This window comes from Callorhinchus milii, unplaced genomic scaffold, assembly GCF_018977255.1.
Source record: "Callorhinchus milii isolate IMCB2004 unplaced genomic scaffold, IMCB_Cmil_1.0 Scaffold6, whole genome shotgun sequence".
Lineage (NCBI taxonomy): Eukaryota > Metazoa > Chordata > Chondrichthyes > Chimaeriformes > Callorhinchidae > Callorhinchus > Callorhinchus milii.
The window spans coordinates 7,366,953-7,389,824 of NW_024704747.1; the positions used below are offsets into that span (position 1 = coordinate 7,366,953).

General features: G+C 40.3%; 1 protein-coding gene across 1 annotated transcript in view; it reads left to right on the plus strand.

Annotated features, from left to right (window-relative positions):
* Nucleotides 1-22,450, plus strand: part of LOC103180418 (von Willebrand factor D and EGF domain-containing protein-like) — a 90,700-nt gene extending 68,250 nt beyond the window's left edge. Inside the window, exons 20-31 of the mRNA XM_007896252.2 lie at nt 4,529-4,693; nt 8,038-8,577; nt 9,282-9,377; nt 10,663-10,758; nt 12,608-12,703; nt 14,243-14,338; nt 15,035-15,130; nt 16,058-16,153; nt 17,335-17,430; nt 17,912-18,007; nt 18,664-18,761; nt 21,024-22,450. Coding sequence (XP_007894443.2) covers nt 4,529-4,693; nt 8,038-8,577; nt 9,282-9,377; nt 10,663-10,758; nt 12,608-12,703; nt 14,243-14,338; nt 15,035-15,130; nt 16,058-16,153; nt 17,335-17,430; nt 17,912-18,007; nt 18,664-18,761; nt 21,024-21,044 — 1,592 coding nt within the window. The 3' untranslated portion in view covers nt 21,045-22,450. The remainder of the gene's footprint in view (nt 1-4,528; nt 4,694-8,037; nt 8,578-9,281; nt 9,378-10,662; nt 10,759-12,607; nt 12,704-14,242; nt 14,339-15,034; nt 15,131-16,057; nt 16,154-17,334; nt 17,431-17,911; nt 18,008-18,663; nt 18,762-21,023) is intronic.
* Nucleotides 22,451-22,872: the final 422 nt, after the last annotated feature.

Sequence of the window (22,872 nt, forward strand, 5' to 3'; positions counted from 1 at the left end):
GATCCCAAACTTGGATTATTCTCCTTAGAGCAGAGAAGGTAGATTTAATAGAGGTGTTCAAAATTATGAGGGGTTTTGATAGAGCATATAGGGAGAAACTGTTTCCTCTGGTGGGTGGGTCGGTAACTGGAGGACACAGATTTAAGATAATTGGCAAAAGAATCAGAGGGGAGATGAGAATTTTTTTATCCAAAGAGTTGATTCTTTTACTGCCTGTAAGGGTGGTAGAAGCAGATTCGATAATAGCTTTCAAAAGAGAATTGGATAGGTACTTGAAAAGGAAGTAATTGCAGGGCTAGGGGATAAGAGCAGGGGAGTGGGTCTAGTTAGTAGCTCTTTCAAAGACCTGGCACAGGCATGATGACCCAAATGGCCTCCTTCTGTGCTGTAAGGGCTCCCCAGGGCTCCATCCTTGGCCCTCTTCTTTTCCTTATCTATATTCTCCCTCTGGGCGATGTCATCCGCAGACATGGGGTAAACGTCTACATGTATGCAGATGACACACAAATGTACTTTGCCTCCTCCAGGACCAACTCCAGATCCACCAATGTTCTATCAGCTTGTCTGACAGACATCAAGGCCTGGATGTGTGCAAACTTCCTGCAGCTGAATATGGACAAGACGGAAGCCATACTCCTTGGCTCCCGTCAACGTCTTCACTCCTGCGGATCTAAACTCCTCAACCTACCAGGGCTCGCCCTCAGACTCACTGAAGCAATGCACAATCTAGGCATCCGGTTCGACACCCAGCTGTCCTTCCTCCCCCACATCTGGGCCCTGACCACATTGTCCGCCTCCAACCGTACTTTACCCTAAATGCAGCCGAAACCCTCGTGCATGTGTTTGTCTCCTCCCACCTGAATTACTCAAACGCACTCCTCGCCGGTCTCCCCAGCTCCACTATTCAAAAGATCCAACTCACTCAGAACTCTGCCGCCCGCATACTGACCCGGATCAAACTCTGTACCAACATCTCACCAGTTCTGGCCCATGCTCCACTGGCTCCACATCATTGAATGGATCGACTTCCAGATCCTCACACTCGTGTTCAAATCCATTCACCTCCACTCGACTGGCACCGGCCTCCTGCTCGTCCTTACACACCCTCCACCCCACCATTGGAGGTCGCACTTTCAGCCACTTTGCCCCGAAACTCTGAAACGCTCTCCCTCAGTCCCTCCGCCTTGCCCCCTCTCTCCTCTTTACCAAGTCCTACCTGAAAACCTTCCTCTTTGACCGTGCTTATGGCCACTTCCCACCCCTCCCCCCCCACCGGCTCGGAGTCAGGCTCCCCCACTGTTAAGCACTCTGAGATCCTACCGTGCGTGAAGGGTGGTATATAAATGCAAGTTGTTGTAAGATTCAATGATACACCGCCTGAGCCCTCTGTTCTAGCTCAGATCTTTTTTCCAATCCTCTTTTTCTACTGTATTTTGTACAGTTCTTAAACCACGCAGATCAGTGGATTCAGTGACTCTGCTGTATATTGCACGCAAGAATTAAATCTGTGTAACATCACAGAGATGTACTCAGGTTGTCAGTTCTCTACAAGGTATGACTGAAGCAGCACCACAGGAGCCACTGGCCCTGAAGCTAAATCTCATTGTTTATGCCAGGAACACAAAAGCATCTGCCACCACAGCTGCACTTCAACACTGTGCATCAATTAGAAAAAAACTCACGCAGAATCACAAGTGTGAAGCTTCACGCACCAATTCCTGTGCCTGTGGACTCTTTTCCTTGCATACAGGGTTAGCTATCACTCAGTGAATATTGATCGCTCATGCATTTGTATTAGTCTGTGGAAAATATGTGACTTGCCCTTCAATAACCCAGTATAATTTCTCTAAAACTTTCAACATCTCTCAGGATCACTACACTTTACTATATATCCTGTGAAGTGCTTTGAAACTTCCTCCTGAAATGAAAAGCACTTTATCAAATGCAAATTATTTAAACAGTTAAAATATAAGGAGACGGCTTCATATCTTTTTGGGAAAAGACTGTAAACCATTGACTGGAGTATTTTACACACAAAAAATCCGCTGGAACCTTTGTACCTCAGATATGTTAACCTGGAATCCGTGAAGTGGCAACAATAGTTGGGGCAAACAAATACTTTGCCCTGGCTTTGGGAGAGACTATTGTGCTCAAGTCTTTGAAGGGGAGTGGAATGGGGATTCATACTCTCAGTTGGTTGATAATTATCGACTGATTTTCACTGCAATCTTCGGCAATGACATAATTAGATTCCTCCACAAATATGTTTTTGGAACCACTGCCAGGGTCACTGTCCAATCTGGAATTGGTCGTGGGGTAGCGATAAAATCTTAAATTCTTTTCACATTATGTTAACAGCTGCTATGTGCACTGTACTATGTGCACTGTATCTTTAATTCAACCTCTGTAGAACGTGTCATTATTAGCGATATTATTTAGTCTATCTGTAGTGGAATAAATCACAGCCGAGGCAGACTTTCCTGTAAATGAAAGAGTATCTCAAATGATACACAGCTGTATTTTTCAACTAAATCCATTCAGACATAACTGTGGTTGGTTCAGTTTAGCATTCTGCAGTTCACAGAATGTCAGTTTGGGGAAAAAAATTCCACTTCAATGAGCTGTCATTCAATGATATCTCTCATTATACTAATCCCTTTCTTCACTTGAAATGGGATTGTTTTATCTATTGTGGTTTTACATCTCTTTCTCAATCTTAAAAATACAAATTGGCAAGAACTGTGGGCAGGATGTTTTTCTCTCTCATCAGTATTGCACAAATTATAGATTGGAGTCCTGTAGTTCAGTGGTTAAAGCACTTGCCTCGCAAGCGAGAGGAGCTGGGTTTGATTTTAGGGCAGGACGAAACATTGGACAAGTTTCCTTACTCCACACTCCTCTGTTTACCTAGCAGAAAGTAGGAACCCTGTTGTTAGTCGATTGGTGGATTGCTTTCTCGGGGGCAATAATCCCTTAAAAAATAATTAATAAATAATAATAATTTGGTCACTCAATCCATGATGGTTTGTGGGACACTGCGCGCAATTGGCTGCCCCCAAGTTAATTAAATGTATGTTTGGTGGGTGAAACGCAGCAACCAGTTGCGCACAGCAGTGTCCCACAAACAGCCGTGGAATGAGTGAAGGGATTATTATCCTAGAAAAGCGATCCGCCAATCGACTAACAACCAGGTTCCTACTTACTGCTAGGTAAACAGAGTGTCTGTGGAGTGAGGAAACTTGCCCAACCTGCCCGGAAATTGAACCAAGGCCCTCTTGCTTGCGAGGTGGGTGCTCTAACCGCTAAGCTACCGGACTGTATCCTCAAGACCCAAATGTACACTTAAAGGATTATCGCTGAACTCTTTTCAAATGAAGTGTTATGTAGCATGAGACACATGGAACAGAAAATTACTATTTGGCCCGTTAGGTCACTCCTTGCACAAACTATGTAATACTTGCTCCATCTAGGACTCCTCCCAACCAATCCGTCTTCTGATGGAAAATCCTGTGAAAATGCTGCCTAATGCCCAAAGGATGAGAGCGGTTGGTCATAGCATGGGTCAGTGATGACACCCACAAAGTCTTCAGAGCCATGACATCACGAAAGCACTGATTGACAGACACTCTATAACATGGCTTGTTATAAACAGGGGTCTGACTTTATGGACCCAAACTCCTGCATTGTAAACAGGGTCCCACTGTTCATGTTCTCACCTCAGTCTGCAATTTCCCTAGACCGTTTCATGTCATTCCCACGCAGACACTGAACCAGTTATTTTTAAAGGGAGTTGCAAAGTGTTGCAAGTTGCAAGTTGCATTTTCAATCCATTTTCAATCCATCTGTTCCAAATGGATTGAAAATGTTCATCATGCAAATCCAATGCCCACCATCAGTGCTCATCTCATTTGATGTCTCGATGATGTCTTGGTTCAAGCATTATGTGAATTCCATCTCAGGGTAAGAATATCTTACCTGACCTGCCAACGGATGCAATGGATCAGTGCAGCGAATGTACAAGGCACACATCCAACTTTCCTAAAAAGCATGATCAAGGTGTGTCACAAATAGCCATCAATGACTTATTCTTTGAAAAAAGGTGTTGGTTGATAGAGGTGATCATCAGCAATCTCTAATTTATATCTATTTGTATGCCACACCAGTGATATGCTATTGCTGAAATTCGCCCTTGAGGCTTATAGTTGAAGAAATACTATTTATTTGAGAAGGATACCAAAGGCTATAGACACTGAGGAACTGAAACTCGGGCATATGTCACCACCTTCAGGAGAGAAGAGGGAAACATTGGAAAATATGGATAATAAGCAGCAGCCTGCCAGACCTATTGCCTTTCGTAACCAATAGTAACCACTTGTTTAAGAAGCATTGCTAAGCTTGCTTGCCACCTTCCTATAGATTTTATTTTATGGTTCACTGTTTGCATGCAGTCCAATTTTCTTTGTGAATTTATTACTGGCAACCTATTTTGAGCTGTTCAGATTTCTCAACTTGCCATCTTTTACTTTAGGTCTTACCTTTGCCCTGGAAAATCTGGTTACTTGCACAAATAAGTCCTGCTTTCCGGGGGTGCAGTGTTTTGATCGCAAGCCACCTTACATGGGCTTTGTTTGTGGGCGGTGCCCTGCAGGCTTCTTTGGTACCGGACGAACATGTATGAAGATCTCACGGATTGGTAAGTGTGGACAGGCAATATATAGGTGTAAGATTTTATTCACTGTGCGCAATTGGCTGCTGCGTTTCGCCCATAAAATACAGTCAATTCACTTTACAATATACTCTGTGAAGTGCATTGAGATGTCTCAATGATATGATAAGGTGCTATATCAAATACAATAATAATAATGTGCAATCTCATTATAACTTCATGTAAATTCAGAATTGAAGTTGCACGGTGGACCCCATTCACTTGGAATCATGCACTGACTCAACATTGCAACTGTCACATTAGAATTACTGTCCATTTTTTAGGAAATATCCTGCAATCCATTTTCATTTGCAGATACTGGCTAGGCAACTCCATCGCAGGATAATAGCAGGTCACATCCATTTCATAGGTTTGTGTTAAGGAACTCCCTAAGCAGCAGCTTCCTCCTCTCGACAATGCTCAATTTCATGAACAACTGCGCCCTTTATGTTTCAGTTAGCAGCAAAGGTAACAGCTACATTGAGTATGCGCAATTCCCTCCCCTGTTGAAGCTGCTTGCTGCTGCAGTGTATAGTTACAAAGGGGACACATGTGAAAAGCTGCTGGCATAGGCAACAAAATGACTGAATCATTATTTGCAGTGAAACTGCTTTCATTCTGACTTCACTTTGATTTAGTAAAACCTCAATCACTGATATTCAAATAAAATAATTCAAATAAAAGATTCAAAATCCCAAATAAGTCTATGCACACATGCACCCACATATTTTTTACACGAACACACACACATATGTGATAGTGTGACTTCTTGATTTAACATAGCACCTTTGACATCAAAATGTCTCAGTGTACTTCAAATAATTCTCTGTAAAGTCTATTGACTGTAGTTCTAGTCAAACAAACCAGTCAATAATACAGAGTTCCTCCTAGCACTAGAAACAAATGTTGTTGTGTAATCGGTGCTTTGTTGTATCAGATCAGCTACTTCCTAAATAAACTAGATTTAAATAGGAAGGCAACCTAAATATAAAACTACTGTATTTTCCTGATATATTTACCACTCATGTTAATTCATTGAAACAAAACAAGCACGACTATTCCTACAAGTTCACACAAACAGAAAAAATACAGCGAATGTTATTGTTATTCGGATCAGTGAATCTGTGTAGATGATTGTTTGTGTGTGTATATATATATATATATATATATATCACTGTCTATGTTCAAACATAAAAAATGGTTAGCTGCCAGAGAGCTACTGGCACCCAAGGAACCATAACCCAGCACGTGTCAGTTTTTACTGCAATAGCCTTTAGTGTTCTGTTCCATAAGTCAACTAAACTAAGCATGAAAGGTTACTCCTGTAGCTGGAATAAAGCTGAATTTGTAAGCCAGGATCATGAACTAATCCCTAAGCACCCATGAGTACCCTGGTGTATCATCAAGTACTCAACCAATTTAAAACTGACTTTCTTATCCTTATCATGTTGCAACAGAAAGTAGTCCTCAAAGATTGCTGCTTTGAATGAAGTTTAAATCGAAATAAAACATATTTCAAACTGTGGCATTAAAATGTTCGATGGCTCGTCAAGTCTGGATGCTTAAAGCCACAAAGCAGGAGAGGGTTTACTAACAATAACTTTACTACAATCCAGGGACATATGCTCCAAATGGCACAGCTTCAGGCAATGTAAACTTGGAACGTATTGGACTTATAAAAATCTGTTCCAGAATAAATTATTTACAGATGTTGCTTGACAGCAAATTGAATTAACTTACTGAAGGCATTTTGCTTACATGAACCCTATATCCCTTTCACAGTTCCAAAATAAAAATCCAACAACATTCTGGTGCCGTTGACCAACTATTTCTGTATTTCAATCAGCTTTCACTGATCTAAAGATGTGAAAGGAACTTGCAACTTCTTATTAAATCAACCTACATCTAATTTTGGCAAAGGGGATCTTTAATTCCTATGTTCATTTGGATGAGACATTAACCAAGATCCCATCTTGTCTGTTGAGGTGGATGTTAGAGATCATAGGATATCTTTCGAAATGAGAAGAGAATTTCTCCTGCTGTTCCAGCCAACAATCCGCCAGATCAATTGGTCATTCATGTCATGGTTACTTGCTTAACATTTCTGCAGCAAACAGCTGTCACATTGCCTACAAAAACAGTAACTAGACCTGACATTATGTACTTGTGAATACTTTGAAACGTTTCGACAGAAGAGACATAAAAATGCCAGGTCTTCCTTAATGGAGTTGTGCTGTACTTTCACTGTCAGTTGTAATAGTTTTCAGTTTTTCCAAGATCCATAACAGACTCAGCATCAACGGCTTTAAGAACATATGTTTGCTTTTTGTATTTCCCATCCACCCGGAGTGACTTGTGTGGGGTTACTGTGCGACAGGAGTGGAGTTGTTGAGGCCAACTCCATTTCATTGGGGGTCCTTCTTACTAAATAAACAAGCATAAATTGTTCACTCAATCCACGACTGCTTGTGGGACACTTCTATGCACAATTGGCTGCCATGTTTTGCCCACAAAGTATACAATCAATTCACTGTACAGTATATCCTTTGAAGCGCTTTGAGACATCTCAACAATGTGATCAAATGCAAGTATTATGATTATTATGGTACCCGTTGCTTCTCCATTGTGCAAAGGAAAGGCTATTAAAGGTATTTCAGATGCATGATACCCCTTCATGTTTTCACTATAAGCAACATAATTTTGCACTCTTCTTAAACCTTAATATATATATGCAGTTGCCAACAGTGACAGCTCTAGTGATAATCCTTTCAAGCCTTTCAATTTTGAACTTTACACCTAATTCCTCCAATGCTTCAGAAGGTAAATACTGTATATTGCTTAGGCAGGTGTTGAACCATAGAAACTAGGCAGATCAATTACTTTTTAGTCTCTGGTTATGTTGATCTCAGGTAGCAATAGAACCGTGATATTTTGTATCATTATCTGGAGAATAAAGGGTGAAACAAATTACAGTATTAATCTAAAACGTTCTGAAGAATCTTTAAAATGACTTAGAGGAATTTGGAGCTTTGCTGGAAAGTGAGCATAGCATTCTGCTCACCTGTATTAGCCTCCACTGTGAAATGACCTGCTGACCCTCAACGCAAAAGTTCACAGTTAAAATACAAGCCATTGGGGCCCAAGGAACCAGAGAGCTGCCAGCATCCTCCCTGGAGTCAGTTCCTTCAGATGAAGAACAACGGAGGAAAGAAATACTATAATTCGAACATAAATTCATTTCCTGTATTCCCAGAACTTGAACCATTGACTCAAATGATTTGAGACATGTTGCAGTATGTTCATGACTAGCTTTTTGTCTCTTGTTACTCTAGCTTCCCCCCACGCCAAGTCAAGATTTCATCACTACCGATTTCCCCTTGTGAGAGCGAGCAGCGAGACGGCTAGGCTGTGGTCACCCAGTCAAAGGACTACTCCCGGGCAAATTGCTGTCAATAGCAGAGTGGTGATGGAAAGAGCAGTCACTAAACCAAAGCTGCCTCCAAGTCCCAGAACAGATGGGCCACGCACAACTTTAAGCATGTCTTCTTCCATGATCCGTTCGGCACTGTCTGTTGCCACAGTTACTTCTGCTCTGAGCACCAGACCCATATCTGTAGTCTCTGTTCAACCCAAGCACCCACAAAAGACAACCGTTCTTTGGCGATCTGCTACCTCTGCCCTACAAGCTGTGAAAACATCTCAGGCCATTTCCTTCACCGACATTAGTAATCAACTGATTTCTTCAGAGAAGAAGATCACTTGTGCTGACATGCCTTGCTTTAATGGAGTCCCCTGTGAGCCAATGCAGAATGCAAGCTTTAAATGTGGCCGATGCCCCTTTGGATACACTGGTGATGGCATGACATGTAAAGGTAAATGCACCGATTGTTCACTGCATGGACTTAGAGGTGATATATGACACAATACAAACCGTTGTTAAATACAAGTTAATGACAGTGCAGGAAAAACAAGTCTTGTTAAATAATGTACCTGTACTGGCTGTTGGATTTGCTGCAAGCAGTTTGGTTCTGAATAGGCTGATTATCTGTGCGCTGTGGGGCGAAATGTAAGGTAAGTTTCAAAGCGCTTCACTTTACGCCTTACTTTCCTTACTGTTAGCCATCAGTAAGTAGGAACCCGATTGATAGTCGATTCAAGGATTGCTTTCTAGGGATAATAATCTATTCAAAAAAAAACATTTGGTCACTCAATCCACAAGTATTTGTGGGACACTGCTGTGTGCAATTGGCTACCACGTTTCACCCACAAAATATACAGTACTTTACAGTATATGCTGTGAAGCGCTTTGAAACATCTCAACAACTTGATAAGGCGCTATATCAAATACAAGGACTATTATTACTAACTCAGTGAGTACTGTTACAAACAGGCCTATTGCAGGCCTGACAAGGCACTAAATCAAATGTAAGGATTATTATTACATCCACGTGATTTGGTTTCTCATGATCATGACTGATTTTGTAGTGTAATCCCAGTATTGCAGTCAGGGGTTGTAGTTGCAAATCAGAAAAAAAATGAGTTTCTAATCCAACTAACAACCTTGATGTTTTCTTAGCTATATGCAAATATCCCTGTGGAAAGAATATGGAATGTGCAGCTCCCAATACGTGTCGCTGCAAGCCAGGTTACACTGGGTACAACTGTCACATCGGTAAGAGCTCTGTGCTACTCTGTATTCTCCAGTACTAAAAGGATGAAAATTGTGATGTGTGTTGTTTTAATTATCATTGGTGGAAATTATAAAATCATTGACGGATGCGGTCAAGCCAATTGATATTTGCAGACGCATCACTTCCAATTTGATCACATTGGTTTGACTCAATGCCAGTCCGAGACACTATTGGAACGATGATCAATGGAAAACTGGCTTAGATTAAGGGAAAAAAATAAGAGTATTAAAAATCAAAACTACTTCCAAAGAAAATGCCTTCCCACATGGATCCTTACGATCTATTCCGGCATTTGCACCCTACATGGAAGCCTTCACCCACAAGCTGCAGGTCATTCAGAACTCTGCAGCTCGTGTACTGTCCCGTACCAGGCTTCACGACCACATTCCATGACCTACGAAGTACAATGTTGCCCTCGGTACAGCTTGGACCCAATCTTTGCCTATCATCTGTGGGAGTCCTGTAGCTCAGTGGTTGGAGCACTCACTTTGCAAGCAAGAGACCTGGGTTCGATTTCCAGCAGGGCGAAACCTTGGGCAAGTTTCCTTACTCCACACGCCTGATAATAATCCCTCAAGAAAAAAAACAATAATTAATTGGTAATTTCAATCCACAACTGTTTGTGGGACACTGCTGTGCGCAATTGGCTGCCGCATTTCACCCACAAATGTAGTCAATTCACTTTACAGTCTATTCTGTGAAGCGCTTTGAGACATCTAGAAGAGGCGTAAAACGCTATATCAAATGCAAGGATTATTATTATTATCTGTTTCAACCACGTTTATTAATGAAGTAATAATCATCATCCATGATAATTAACAGCAGAGCTCCTAATTTGCACCTCAGTCTCCTCGTTTGGCTTTTTTTTAAAGACAGATTTATTGTTTCTGGGCAAGCCTTTGCATTCATTTCTTTAGAATATGTCAGCAATAACAGCTATTCATTTTGAGTTTCATTTTACCGTCTTTCAAATGAGATGTGAAACCAATGTCCTGTCTACATACTCAGGCAGACGTTAAATATCCCATGGCACTATTCAAACAGAGAAGGTCAGGTGTCCTGGCTAACCATCCTTTCAGATAAAAATTGGTAATCGCTTCATGGCTGTTTTGGGGGATATATTTGTGCACTAATTGTCTGCCAAGTTCATGTACATTACCTGGTCACTTCACTTTACAGAAGACACTGTGAAGCACTTTGAGACATTTTGACATTTAATGTGCTCTGTGAATTGCAGGGATTAATTATTATTGTTGTTTTTCTCAGCAATCTGCAGGCCTGACTGTAAAAACAGAGGAAAGTGTGTGAAACCTGATGTGTGTGAATGTCCCCAGGGATACAACGGCCTAACCTGTGAAGATGGTATGAAATGTCCTATCACCTTAATCCAGAACAAAAGATAAACAAATGATGTGGATTGTTTGACTAGTGCAGGGTGACCAAAAAGTCATGATAACTACCCTATTAAACATTAAAAAAAATCATTTCTTTTTAAGACACATTGGACATTGTAATGGTATCACAACTAACAGTGTTAACATAAGCTAACATGTGAGTTGAGTAACAGAGCACAGAGATCTTTATTCCGATTGTACAACACCTGACCCGGTAGTTCCTGATGCAGCCAACTCTGAGTGTCAAAAATGGGGAAAAATCTCAGCATTTTCTAACACTGAGATCCATAAAGCACAAGATTTCATCACAAATAATAGAAATTTTGCCAAGACAACACTATTTTTGCACTTAGAGGTAAACTTTTCAACATTTCATCTAAGATTTGTTACCGAATTGCCTATGAAATGTCGTACGTTTATCTCCTTTGTGTATTGCTTCTTCAGTTCCTGTGGCAATGCTTGTCCTGTTCTTCCCACTGTAAACGAGCCACAAGACCGGTCACATGCTGACTCTCCACACGCTCTTCAGTTGCCTGCTTAGGTGCCGAATAACAGTGATTTCCTTCCCATTAAATATTCATTGAGGAGAAATATTTGCAGTGAATCCAGCTTTTTACAGAATAGATCAGTCCTGGAACAGACAAAATGAATCAAGTCAAATGTTCCCATTTTCTTCAGAAAATGTTCACGGTTCCTAAGGTGGTGTATTTTAACCTGTCAAATACGAATTTGTTTTGAACCAAATTATTTTTTCAGCTACTCCCCACACCACCTCCCCACGCCCCTTCCAACCCCCAGATGATGTGCTGGAAATTTTGTTATTTTTAAATATTAATACAAATGATACTTCTTGGCAAAGTTTATGCTGTCTGTCACTGTTAATTAATCCAACCTTGTAATCATAATGTAATCTCAAGTTTGCAGTGGTACATTTGCAGGTAATTATGTGAAAGAACTACAATATCAAGCCAGGCTTAGCTAACGTACAAGCAAAAGCAACCTCATGCTCTCTCCAAATTGTACACAGAGACTGAAGACAGGAGAGTTGAGGTTTATTTACATACAGATGTGTCCATTTCTTTACCATTAACAAACCTGCAAATAGTGTGGCTCATTCACCAACAAGCCAAATGTATTACTAATGCAGAGAAACCAAGAAGCTGTAACATAATGAAGACTGGCTACCAATTCAGGATACAAAGATTCTTCATTTAGGGCTCTCCGTGTTGGCTTCTTCCTTGCCTTCTTTTGACCTTCCTTTTGTTTTGCAGTGTGCTTTTTTTCTTTTGAATTCCCTTTTGTTCTTCTGCCTCAGTGTATAAACATAGGGACCGAAACGCCTAGCCCATGGTCTAATCATGTGCGAATAGAATTAATGACTAAAATCAATTTCTTCAAATTTGAAAGCTACAAACGCTGAGGAGCTCCGCAATTAATTAATGCTGAAATGTGTCTGATCAGAGCAATGTGTCTTAAGCTCAGAGAGCTGCACTGACCCAAAGAACTATTGAGCCACTAGCGACTGCCTGGGGAGGGAGAGAATACATTCATTTCAGCTGGGGTGTCAGTGTTTCATTTCAAAAATCGACAATTTTCTACAACTGATGACCTTAGCTAATGACTGGAAATAGATATTGTACCAGGCAGCTAAAAAAAAATCTTAGTGGGAACAGTAAATAGGATCCAGTTGAAGACCATATGTACTATGTCTCATTTCACTGATGGCTGAATATATACATATATATATGGCAGTATAATACAACTTGCATTCTGCTGCTATTTTTACATTACTGATTTGCATTTTGTTTTACGTTCAGCATTATGTATTCCACCATGTGACCACGGAGGATCTTGTGTGACCAGAAATACTTGCTCCTGCCCTTATGGCTTTGTTGGACCAAGATGTGAAACAAGTAAGTATATTTTTGTATTCTTTTTTCTCCCAATTCCTGCTCGTTCTTCCTCTTCCTCTTCTGTAAGCACTGATTTGCTGAGGTGCGGTTTCATGGGTTCCAGCAGCCTCCAACATCTTGTCCAAGCGCACTTCTGATGGCAAGCTGTTCAGTTCTGGGGATATCACAACTGAGCTCAATCTTAGCCTCATCCAAACTCCGTACAGGCAGACATCACCGGTTAATGCCAAGAACAGGAACCTTGATTAATTTGTCCTCTCTTTGGTCTGAAATAAGCCAATTGTTGTGACTCACTGATGACTTGCCTTCAACAAACCAGGTATTGAGGCTGGGACTCTCACACCAGGCAGAGCATTTACACACTGAGCATAATTTCTCATTCCAATTCTAATCCAGGTCTTCCATGAAACCCCTCAAACGTTGAAACCCTAATGCAGTGGATCACATGACTGAATTGGACCGTATTCCTATATTGATGTCAGAATACTTGTAGTTGTGAAACTGAAATATTTGAAAAATATATTTTTCATTAAAATGGACTTGAGCTATTAAATGAGTTATGTAATTGAATTGCGTTGCTTCTCAGCACTTCAGACTTTAAGATGCTTGTTCTAGTTTTCAAATCACTCCATTGAATCATACCACCTCATTTATACAACTCTGTCCACCTTTATATACCCTTTATCTTGCTATCTATCTCTTTGCCTTCAAATTGCTCCTAAAACATATATCTTCATTCATGCCTTTGGTCAAGATCTTTAAATCTCTTTTTTCCCTGCTTGGTGACAAGACTATATTTGTCAAGCACTTTTAGATTTTCTTTTATGTGAAAGATCCTATATAAATGCAAATTACTGTTGTTTCTGTTGAATTTGCTATGAATCGACATTTTTACAGCAGGGGAGATGGATCACCGTGATATATGCGTAACTTTGTCACCGATATATAATGTTTTGCCATTATCTAGACCAGTTCACTGCTATATCACACCAGATTTACTGCTGTAAGCTACATCTATAAAACCCTGCTTCAAACAGCATATTGTCCTTCTCTGTAGATGGTACAGGCATTAGATCTGGTACATCCCAGGGTTAATGCTATTCATTTACTTTCTGCTGATTTACTTTCTGACCTGCTGACTCCCTACCAACCTGCCCGCTCCCTCCACTCATCAGGCTCCGACCTGCTCCATGTCTCCCGCCCGACCAGCCCTACCATCAGTGGCCGGGCTTTCAGCCTCTCTTCCCCCACACTCTGGAACTCCATTCCACAGTCCCTTCGCCTCGTTTCCTCCCTTGCCTCCTTCAAGGCCGGTCTCAAGACCCTTCTCTTCGACCGTGCCTTTGGTCTCCCTCCCACCTCTCTGCCTTCGTTCACCCCTACACCACCCCTCTCTCATGCTCAAGCCCCGATACCTGACTGTTCAGTGCTTTGGGACGTCCTCCTGATGTGAAAGGCACTCTATAAATGTAATTTTGTTGTTGTTGCTAATGCGTGTGCTCGAGATACATGAAAACACAAGTTGTATTGTGCTTTCAGTGGTTTGCAGCAGACACTGTCAGAACGGTGGAGTATGTGCCTCCCCTGATGTGTGCAAATGTAAAGCTGGCTGGACTGGACCTTCTTGTGAAACGGGTAAATGAAATGGGATCATCAAGTGTTAAACTAGAGATGTGTATCACACCTGTATTTGCTTTTTGGGCTTCTTTAACGAAGGGTTCCAATTTGCAGTATTTTGCGAAATAATTTGCAATAAAGAGAATCCCTTGGGTACCTGGCTGTCTCACTCTGACTGTCTGACACTCCCCTTAGACAGTAGAAGGCGAATATGCCAATTGGTGCTCTGAGCAGAGTTCCAGAAACAGCCAAAGGCTCGTCAAGGCAACTGCTAGATTTTTATTTACCTCACAGTAAGTAGGAACCCGGTTGTTAGTCGATTGGCAGATCGCTTTTCCGGGGGGTAACGATGCCTTCAAAAAAAATAATAATTTGGTCATTCAATCCACGACTGTTTGTGGGACACTGCTGAGCGCAATTGGCTGCCGCGCTTCACCCACAAATATACAGTCAATTCACTTTACAGTATATTCTGTGAAGTGCTTTGAGTCGTCTCAAAGACGTAATAAGGCGCTACATCAAATGCAAGGATTATTATTATTATTTGCACAACTTCTTTGGAGTCTCACAAATTAGAATCCCAGTATTTCCATTTTTTCAACATAAACTCATGGATCCAACAAAAATTATTTTCAATATTCTGCTTTTCGAGGAATTCTTATTCCTGTGAGGCTCTAGCAAAGTTTAGAAATGCTGTTTTGTAATTTTGCACAGCTGTCTGCAACCCAGTGTGTCTCAATGGTGGAATCTGCGTTCGACCCAACGTATGCATTTGTCCTCATGGTTTCTTTGGACTTCACTGCCAAAATGGTAAGTTACACTCTATATACTCTTCTGCCAGTGGAGTATCACAGCTGAGCCAGGTGTTGTCCAAGAGTAGCCCTAGTCTAACCAGCTTTTGAACTTGTTGGCTTGGTAGGGTGTAATCAATCCTACAATAGATATTTCCCCATGATCTGTTCTCAATTTCATGCTAATATATTGTTCTTTGCCTTATGTAAAAATACAGCCTGTGGTTGAAGCCCATTCAGAAGTCATTGTGAGAGAGCATAAAACGAAACATAACAGAACATGCATTAACCTTTAAAGATTAGTCCCGTTGCCAACTATAAATCTTGCCAGTTTCAAAACCTAACATATTGGTGTTTTACATACACGTGCGCTGAGTTTAGGATGAGTGTCAGATGGTATCTCTCACCTCTTGAGTCAGAAAGTTGTGGGTTCAAGCCTCACACTGGGACTTTGAAATCGCGAAATCCAGTGCAGGGCTGGGGGATGTTGAATTGCAGGAGGTTCTATCCTCCATTTAATGAGACAGTAAAACAAGGTTGTGTCTGACTGTTTATGGGAACATTAAAGATCTCACGGGACATTGCTAGGTGCAATTGGGCTGCTGCATTCATCTACAAATATGCAGTTACTCACCTTACAGTGTATCCTGTGAAACACTTTGAGAGGTCCTCCTGACATGAAAGGCACTATACCAAATGCAAGGATTATTATTATTGTAGAATGAGATTAGCCAAACATTGCTTGAACAATGCTCCATTTCAGAAACGTAGAATGCACCAATCTGTCTGTAACAGAAATAAGGTCCAATGTCTGTTGTTCATTACATCTCTAATAGAATGATCCCCAATATGTGCATAATTGTACATTGGCTTTGGATGAATGTAATAAACTAGTCCAAACAGACTTACTTATCATATCAGTAAAATTCAATCTCTTCCTCCACAGCTGTTTGCAATCCTCCTTGCAAGAACGGTGGTCACTGCATGAGAAACAATGTGTGCTCCTGTCCAAATGGCTATACAGGAAGGAGATGTCAGAAGAGTGAGTTGTACCTTTCTCATCTTGCGCCACATGCGCTCCAGAGACGATCAGCTTTAGTACCAGAGAATCTAGCTTCAGAGGAACTATTTCCTCTCTCTCCACAAAGCTGATCTTTGATCTTGATGTATCTGTCAGATAAATAGCAAAAAACCTTAGCTGGCAATAATTGGTGCTTGTGGAAAAAATCTGGCCTTTTCTTTTCACGTATTTTCATATGAGCATTTTAGTTGCAGTGTCAGGCACAATAAGCAAGCTGATTTTATTTAGTTTCTACTGTTTTTAGAAAACTAAAGTCTCTCTACATTGCAAACCCCAAGGACCACCTGTCTTGTTTTCAGCTTTACGGGTTAGAAGCCTGTTATTCTTTATGTTGGCTGCCCAACCCATCTCATGTCAGTTTCAATCAATCACATTTGATTCTGTTTGCTGCTTGTGAATTGTACCAGACTGAGTCAGTTTCGATTTTCATCCGCAAAATCTGAAGAAGCCTTGGGTGGTATTTTTCTTGTCAGTACAATTATCAACCTTAGCCGCGTGTGACTGTGTGATTTCAGGGCAATTTCATCTTGTTTATTTAGTATAGTTAAAGAGGTGATCTAAGGTTCTGGACAATAGTGAAAGGGCACATGAGGTGCTTTCAGTATTGGTTGATTTATGGTCACTTTCTGGTGTTCTTTACAAACACTGGCTGCTATGTTTTCCTGCATATTAATCAATACCCTTCTACCCTTCTGAATAACTCATTGTGTAAATATCTTTTTTTATTTTTAAGGGTATTACTTTCAGCTGTGAAAGCACTGCTATAGAATTAACTTAAAATGAAATGTTTAGATTACATCTAAAGTATTTTAAATGGATGTTTCTACTAGGACAATCTGGAAGCCTGAATGACACATCAGCTTCAAAGCCCTCTCTGAGGTACCCAAGCCTTGACTCTCACAAACCTGCACCTAATAATCTCCAAAATGAGATAAGTAGGATGTTTACCTCCAAGGAGAGAATATGCATTCTATTCCCAGATACCGGGAATTTGTGGAAGTTGAGTTTGGATTGGATACCTTTAAAGATGGTGATGGGTTTTCACATGTGTCATAGACATACAACTAACTAAAAACAGCCCACAGTGTCAGCCAAATGTTTTACTACAACATTGAAAGACTTGACTCTTTGGTTTTCTGCAGGTGTTTGTGAGCCGATGTGCATGAATGGAGGGAAGTGTGTAGGTCCTGACATTTGTGACTGCCCTTCAGGGTGGAAAGGGAAAAGGTGCAATCAACGTAAGTATGATTTGGGGGTGGTTTGCAAATTTTCCTCTAAAGCCTCAAAAATTGTAGTCCTCATTCTCTTAAGGGAATTTTGGATATTAAAGTTACATTTGATACAGTGCAATTTTTAAGATTGTACATATTGAATTCTAATTTGTGGTATTTCGTAGAAATTTGTCAACATGACATACTTCCAGGAAGTGAGGGAGGGAAACCTAAAAGCAGATCATTCCCACAAATCTTGAACCAGCTAGCTCAATCTTGCTGTTGGTGAGGGTCTAGGGAATATTTTGAGAGTATATTTTGATACTGTACAATGAGAAAAAATAAGGTTAGAATATAAATCAAATTTTAAGAATTAGCTGGAAGTAACATGTTTTGAAGATATTTTTGACGTTATAGAATACACTGCTATAGGGCACTCACACACGTTTACACTTTCACTTGCACTTAAGAGGTTTTCTTAATGTATTTATTGCCCCTGTGTATATAGCGCTTTGCCTGCAGAAGTGCCACAATGATGGAGAATGTGCAGGACCTAGTACCTGTCAATGTCGACCAGGCTGGGAAGGAATGCTGTGTCAGACTCGTAAGTAGTTAAAACTCGTGCTCAACAATAACAGAGTCTTGGCTCACTCGTGCTCATTACTTTTCAGCCACCAAACCTTTAGCAGATCAAATGGTAATATTGAACCTTGCTGTTTGCATGGATCAGAGACTTCCTCAACCCTTACATATCCTTACTACTAGTATGGAATATCACTATAAACTAATTCAATTACATTAACATCAATGGGATTTGGGTCACTCCTTGAGTGTCTTAATACCTTTATTTCAGTTCTTTGCGTAATTCAGGCTTATTGGTTTTTTAAAAAAATTGACCTTATTGGCTATCTTGTGTTCTTTCTTCTTTATGTTGCTCTTCAATAAATCCTACCCCTTCAATTGCTACGGGCAATGAAAGGTTGAAATACTGATTCTGCTCAGAACACACTCAGATGTAACCCAGGAGCAGAATTCAATAAACATGATGAACAGGTCATTTCAGTTGGAAATTATAACAAGCTAATCGGTGTTGGATTGATTATTTATTAGCATCTAAATATAAAGCTCAACTGAACATAAATCTCTCTAACGCAAGGGTCTAAAATTTGAGCAGTAAAAAGTATGGCTTACATTTCTTCTGATCTAACCATGTAACCACGCGGATCTTTAACTTGTGTTTGTTCCTAATTGTGTTCCCAGCTATCTGTGAGCAGAAGTGTCTCTTTGGAAGTAAGTGCATCAGGCCAAATGTGTGTGCCTGCAGGAGGGGATTTTTGGGATCAACATGCAGCAGAAAGGTAAAGCTGGAAATCAAATAATGAAAGACAATTCTAGGCAGTACTGAATTCTGAATAGAATTCCCAATGCACTATTTTCACCTTTAACATTTTCACATGGATAGTGAATCAAATCTTCCCATTTTTTTGTTATAGCTTTCAATAGATTTTGTGTAACAATAACAGTTGTATATCCCTGTGTTATATGAGAGAGTTGTTATGGTCACAGTGCTGGAATGTATTATTGAAGAAATACTGATCTTGTTAATCAATACAAAAGGGGTTAATTTACTGCATGTGCTCCATGTAAGATACTTGTCGATGTGTCCTTTGCACGTTACACTTATAAATTAGTCTAAAACTAGCCTAAAGTCTAAGTATCATGGTATTGAAGAAGTAAAGCAAAATAACACTCTTAAAGTTCCATGAGAATTGTTTACAAGTGCACAGGGTCAAAGTTAGTTAAAGAACAATCACTTCATCCACATTAACTACTTGTGAGGTTTGGAGCATAATGCCACAATTGTTATAAGTCAAGAACATAACGAAGAGTAAACTCTAAATACATGGTAGAAACATGGTTTTAACAGACCTAGCATCTGTAAATGGCTCTTGGCCAACATATCCATTTCTGTTTCACCAATTAAAGTCAACAGAGATATAAAATATTTGGGATTTCCTTTGAATAATAAATTGTAACTCACCATCATTTATAGTACTTTTTAATAGTTCAATTTATTCTTGTCCTGTTTGTTAAATGACTTGGTTCCTCTGGTAAATCCTCTGTGGTGCACTACTCTGCCAAAAGTAGATCTCTCTCAGTACTGAAATGCTCTGCTACAAGTGGGTCAATAGCTGTGCACATGTATAACATTACCCTTGCATTTGATTATGCACTTTATCACATCGTCAGTACGTCTCAAAGCATTTCACAGGATTTTACTGTAAAATGTAGTTGAACATTCTCCCTCAATCCCTCCGCCTTGCCCCCTCCTTCCCCATTTTCAGTTCGTGCCTGAAGACCTTCCTCTTCGACCGTGCTTATGGTCACTTATCCCCCCACCCCCCAGCTCGGTGTCATGCTGGGTAGTCTCCCAGCGTGAGAGGTGCTATATAAATGCAAGTTAGAGTTGATACAGTGACTTTGTATTTGTAAACAAACGTGGTGGCCAATTTACACACACAGCAATGTCCCGCAAACAGCTATGAAGTGAATGACCAATTTTACGTGGGGGATTGTCAGCCAGGGCACCAGGAGAAACTTTTTTCTCTTTTTGAACAGTGCCATGCAATCTTTAATATCCATCTGAACAGGCAGAAAAGATCTTCATTTAGTTCAGGCATAAGAAATGAGGCTTTGAGACATCTAGAAGATGTGACAAGCGCTATATCAAATGCAAGGATTATTATTATCTTCCATATAAAGACAGGTGGCAATTTCTTTAGTGTGAAATACACAAACCTAACTTTGCTGGGCGGATACCCAGTGGTGAGTGAAATCTGCCTCAAACTACCTGAAGGAGAGCAAGCTACAGAAAGCACTGTTAACACAGAGGGTGGCCTGGATCTGTATCAGATTTAGGGTTGGGAAAACTGATCTGATGGTGCTTGGATTTTTGCCATTCACCCTATCTACTGCCCATTCATAAACTTCCATAGTGTCCCAAAGGTGCAAAATACCATTCAAGAGACAAAATCAGATTTTCCTCAAAAGCAAAACACATTTACGTTCCCTTCCCAGTTCAACGATGGGAAACCAAATTCAGGCATTTGGCAGAGTAACAAAAGTAATAAGACAGGTCCAATTCAGGTTCAGAATTCAGTATTCTCTTGCGGTGTGTTCAGAGGTTGTTAGATTATTTACTTGCTGTGGGTTCAGAGATTATTCAATCCTTTCAACCGTTGAATGACTTAAATCTTTAACAAAGCTGACTTTCCAATATGAGCAATATGAGCATTTCAAATCACACCACATTTCATTGATGGGTTTCATTTTGTACACTTTCATATTTGTTCAATATTTGTTCCGAGACTGTCTTGACTTGAACTGGGCTTGTATCTTACACAAGAGGTCCACATAAAAAGGTTAGAAATATGTTAGCCTTCAAATATGCAGTCACTGCTCTCTATGGTAAAAATACTGTGAAGAGCTTTCAAACACTTCAAAACCACATGTTAAAGTGCTCTGTCAAATACAAGGATATTTATTATTATTGGTATTATTTATGAAGAAACAATTTTTCTATTGTTTTCTACACTGACTCAGTGTTTTTCGTATTGCAGCTACCAATCGGACCAGGGTAATGAAGCAGTTCGGTCTGCTTGCTCTAACCTGTGATCGGTGAGAGTGGTGTAAAATGCATTTACCATTGAGCTGCCAAAGGGAGCGGTGCAAACAACAAGTCTTTTTGTCATCTATAATTCACATCAGTACTCAATACTGCTTTTCCCAATGAATGGTTTGGGGTTGTTCCACAACAATTTATATCACCATATATCTGAAAGTAATAATTGCAGGAAATAAAAAGTTGCTGTAAGTTATTGTATAATTTATATATCTTTATTGATTAAACAGAAGTTTGCAGTCATGTTACAGGATGGCAGGCTTGTACTGTTTGTTCCATATTTCTGTTGCCAGTATCCCCTGTAGTCTTGACTACCTCATAAATATAGATAGTTGCTTTCCCGTGGTGCCTGTGCTCCTGGCGAAGGCAGTTAAACTTCACGCAGTGCACTGTCTGTAAATGGTATCTCACTGTACAAGGTAAATGACTTGCATTGTGTTTATGTATTATAAGACATAGATGTATTCTTTACTCTTATTGTGGTGCTGATAACATTTTAGACCCAATGCTGATTTTTATTTAAATGAAATATAACATTGCATTAGATGTACTCTTTTGCTCAGTCTCTCCTTATGTACGAGTGAGTGTATATTTAGAGAATATAACTGTGCATGATTTGGCACTAATTGATACTTAACTGGCAGTCACCCTGGGACATCTAAACGGATGGCTGGTTTGGGAAATGGAAGTGCAGTGGAGAGTGATTAAGACCCAAAAGTAGGGTTTGCAGCACTTTGTTGTGGGAAGAGTAGAGATCCATACTGATCTGGGGATGTTTGATGTTGACACTGAGTAACGCAAGTAAAAGATGCTCCAATCCCTGACACTGGAAGCCCCTAGGTTGGGCAAATGCAAAATTAAGAACAAACTTAGATCATAGGAGTCCACGATCCATGCTTCACATGTTAAAGAGAACATGAGGACATTCCCCCTACAGTTGTGGATAAATCTAATCCACATTCGAAGCCTTGCGATGCTTGTAGCCGTTAGTTCATCAGTGTCATCTTATAATCAATCTACATAAAGCTCTCGTTTATAATGCAGATCCAAATTCACTTTTGTGAATTAAAATAGAAAACGGATGCTTTCTAATTAAAACTATCTAACAGATGATTGCAACAAATTTCCAGGAACAAGGCGATTGAAACCATGCAGAAATATATACCCAAATCCCCAAACCCCCTGCACAGCAGGATAAAGTTGCACAGTCTTGTTTCAGCTTAAACTGTGAACACGGCCTTTTGGTACTCTGACTGTGTCCCGGCTCTGGGTTCCATTCCCATTCCTCATTAGACTCCTGTTTCTATTTCTATTCTCATTAAGTCCCTTCTCCCCTGCGGAGTCCTGTAGCTCAGCGGTTAGAGCATTCGCCTGTCAAGCGAAACACATGGGTTTGATTCCCGCCAGGGTAAAATGTTGGGCCCAAAAGTTTCCGTACTCCACACTCCTCTGTCTACGTAGCAATAAGTAGGAACCCGGTTGTTAGTTGATTGGCAGATCGCTTTTCTGGGGGTAATAATTCCTTCAAAATTAAAAAAATAATAAACTGGTCACTCAATCCATGACTGTTTGTGGGACACTGCTGTGCACAACTGGCTGCTGCATTTCGTCCACAAAATATACAGTCAATTCACTTGGTAATATATAATAATGATAATCCTTGCATTTGATATAGCTCTTTTCATGTCTTCTAGACGTCTCAAAGCGCTTCACAGCATATACTGTAAAGTGAATTGACTGTATATTTGTGGGCGAAACACAACAGCCAATTGTGCACTTCAGCGTTC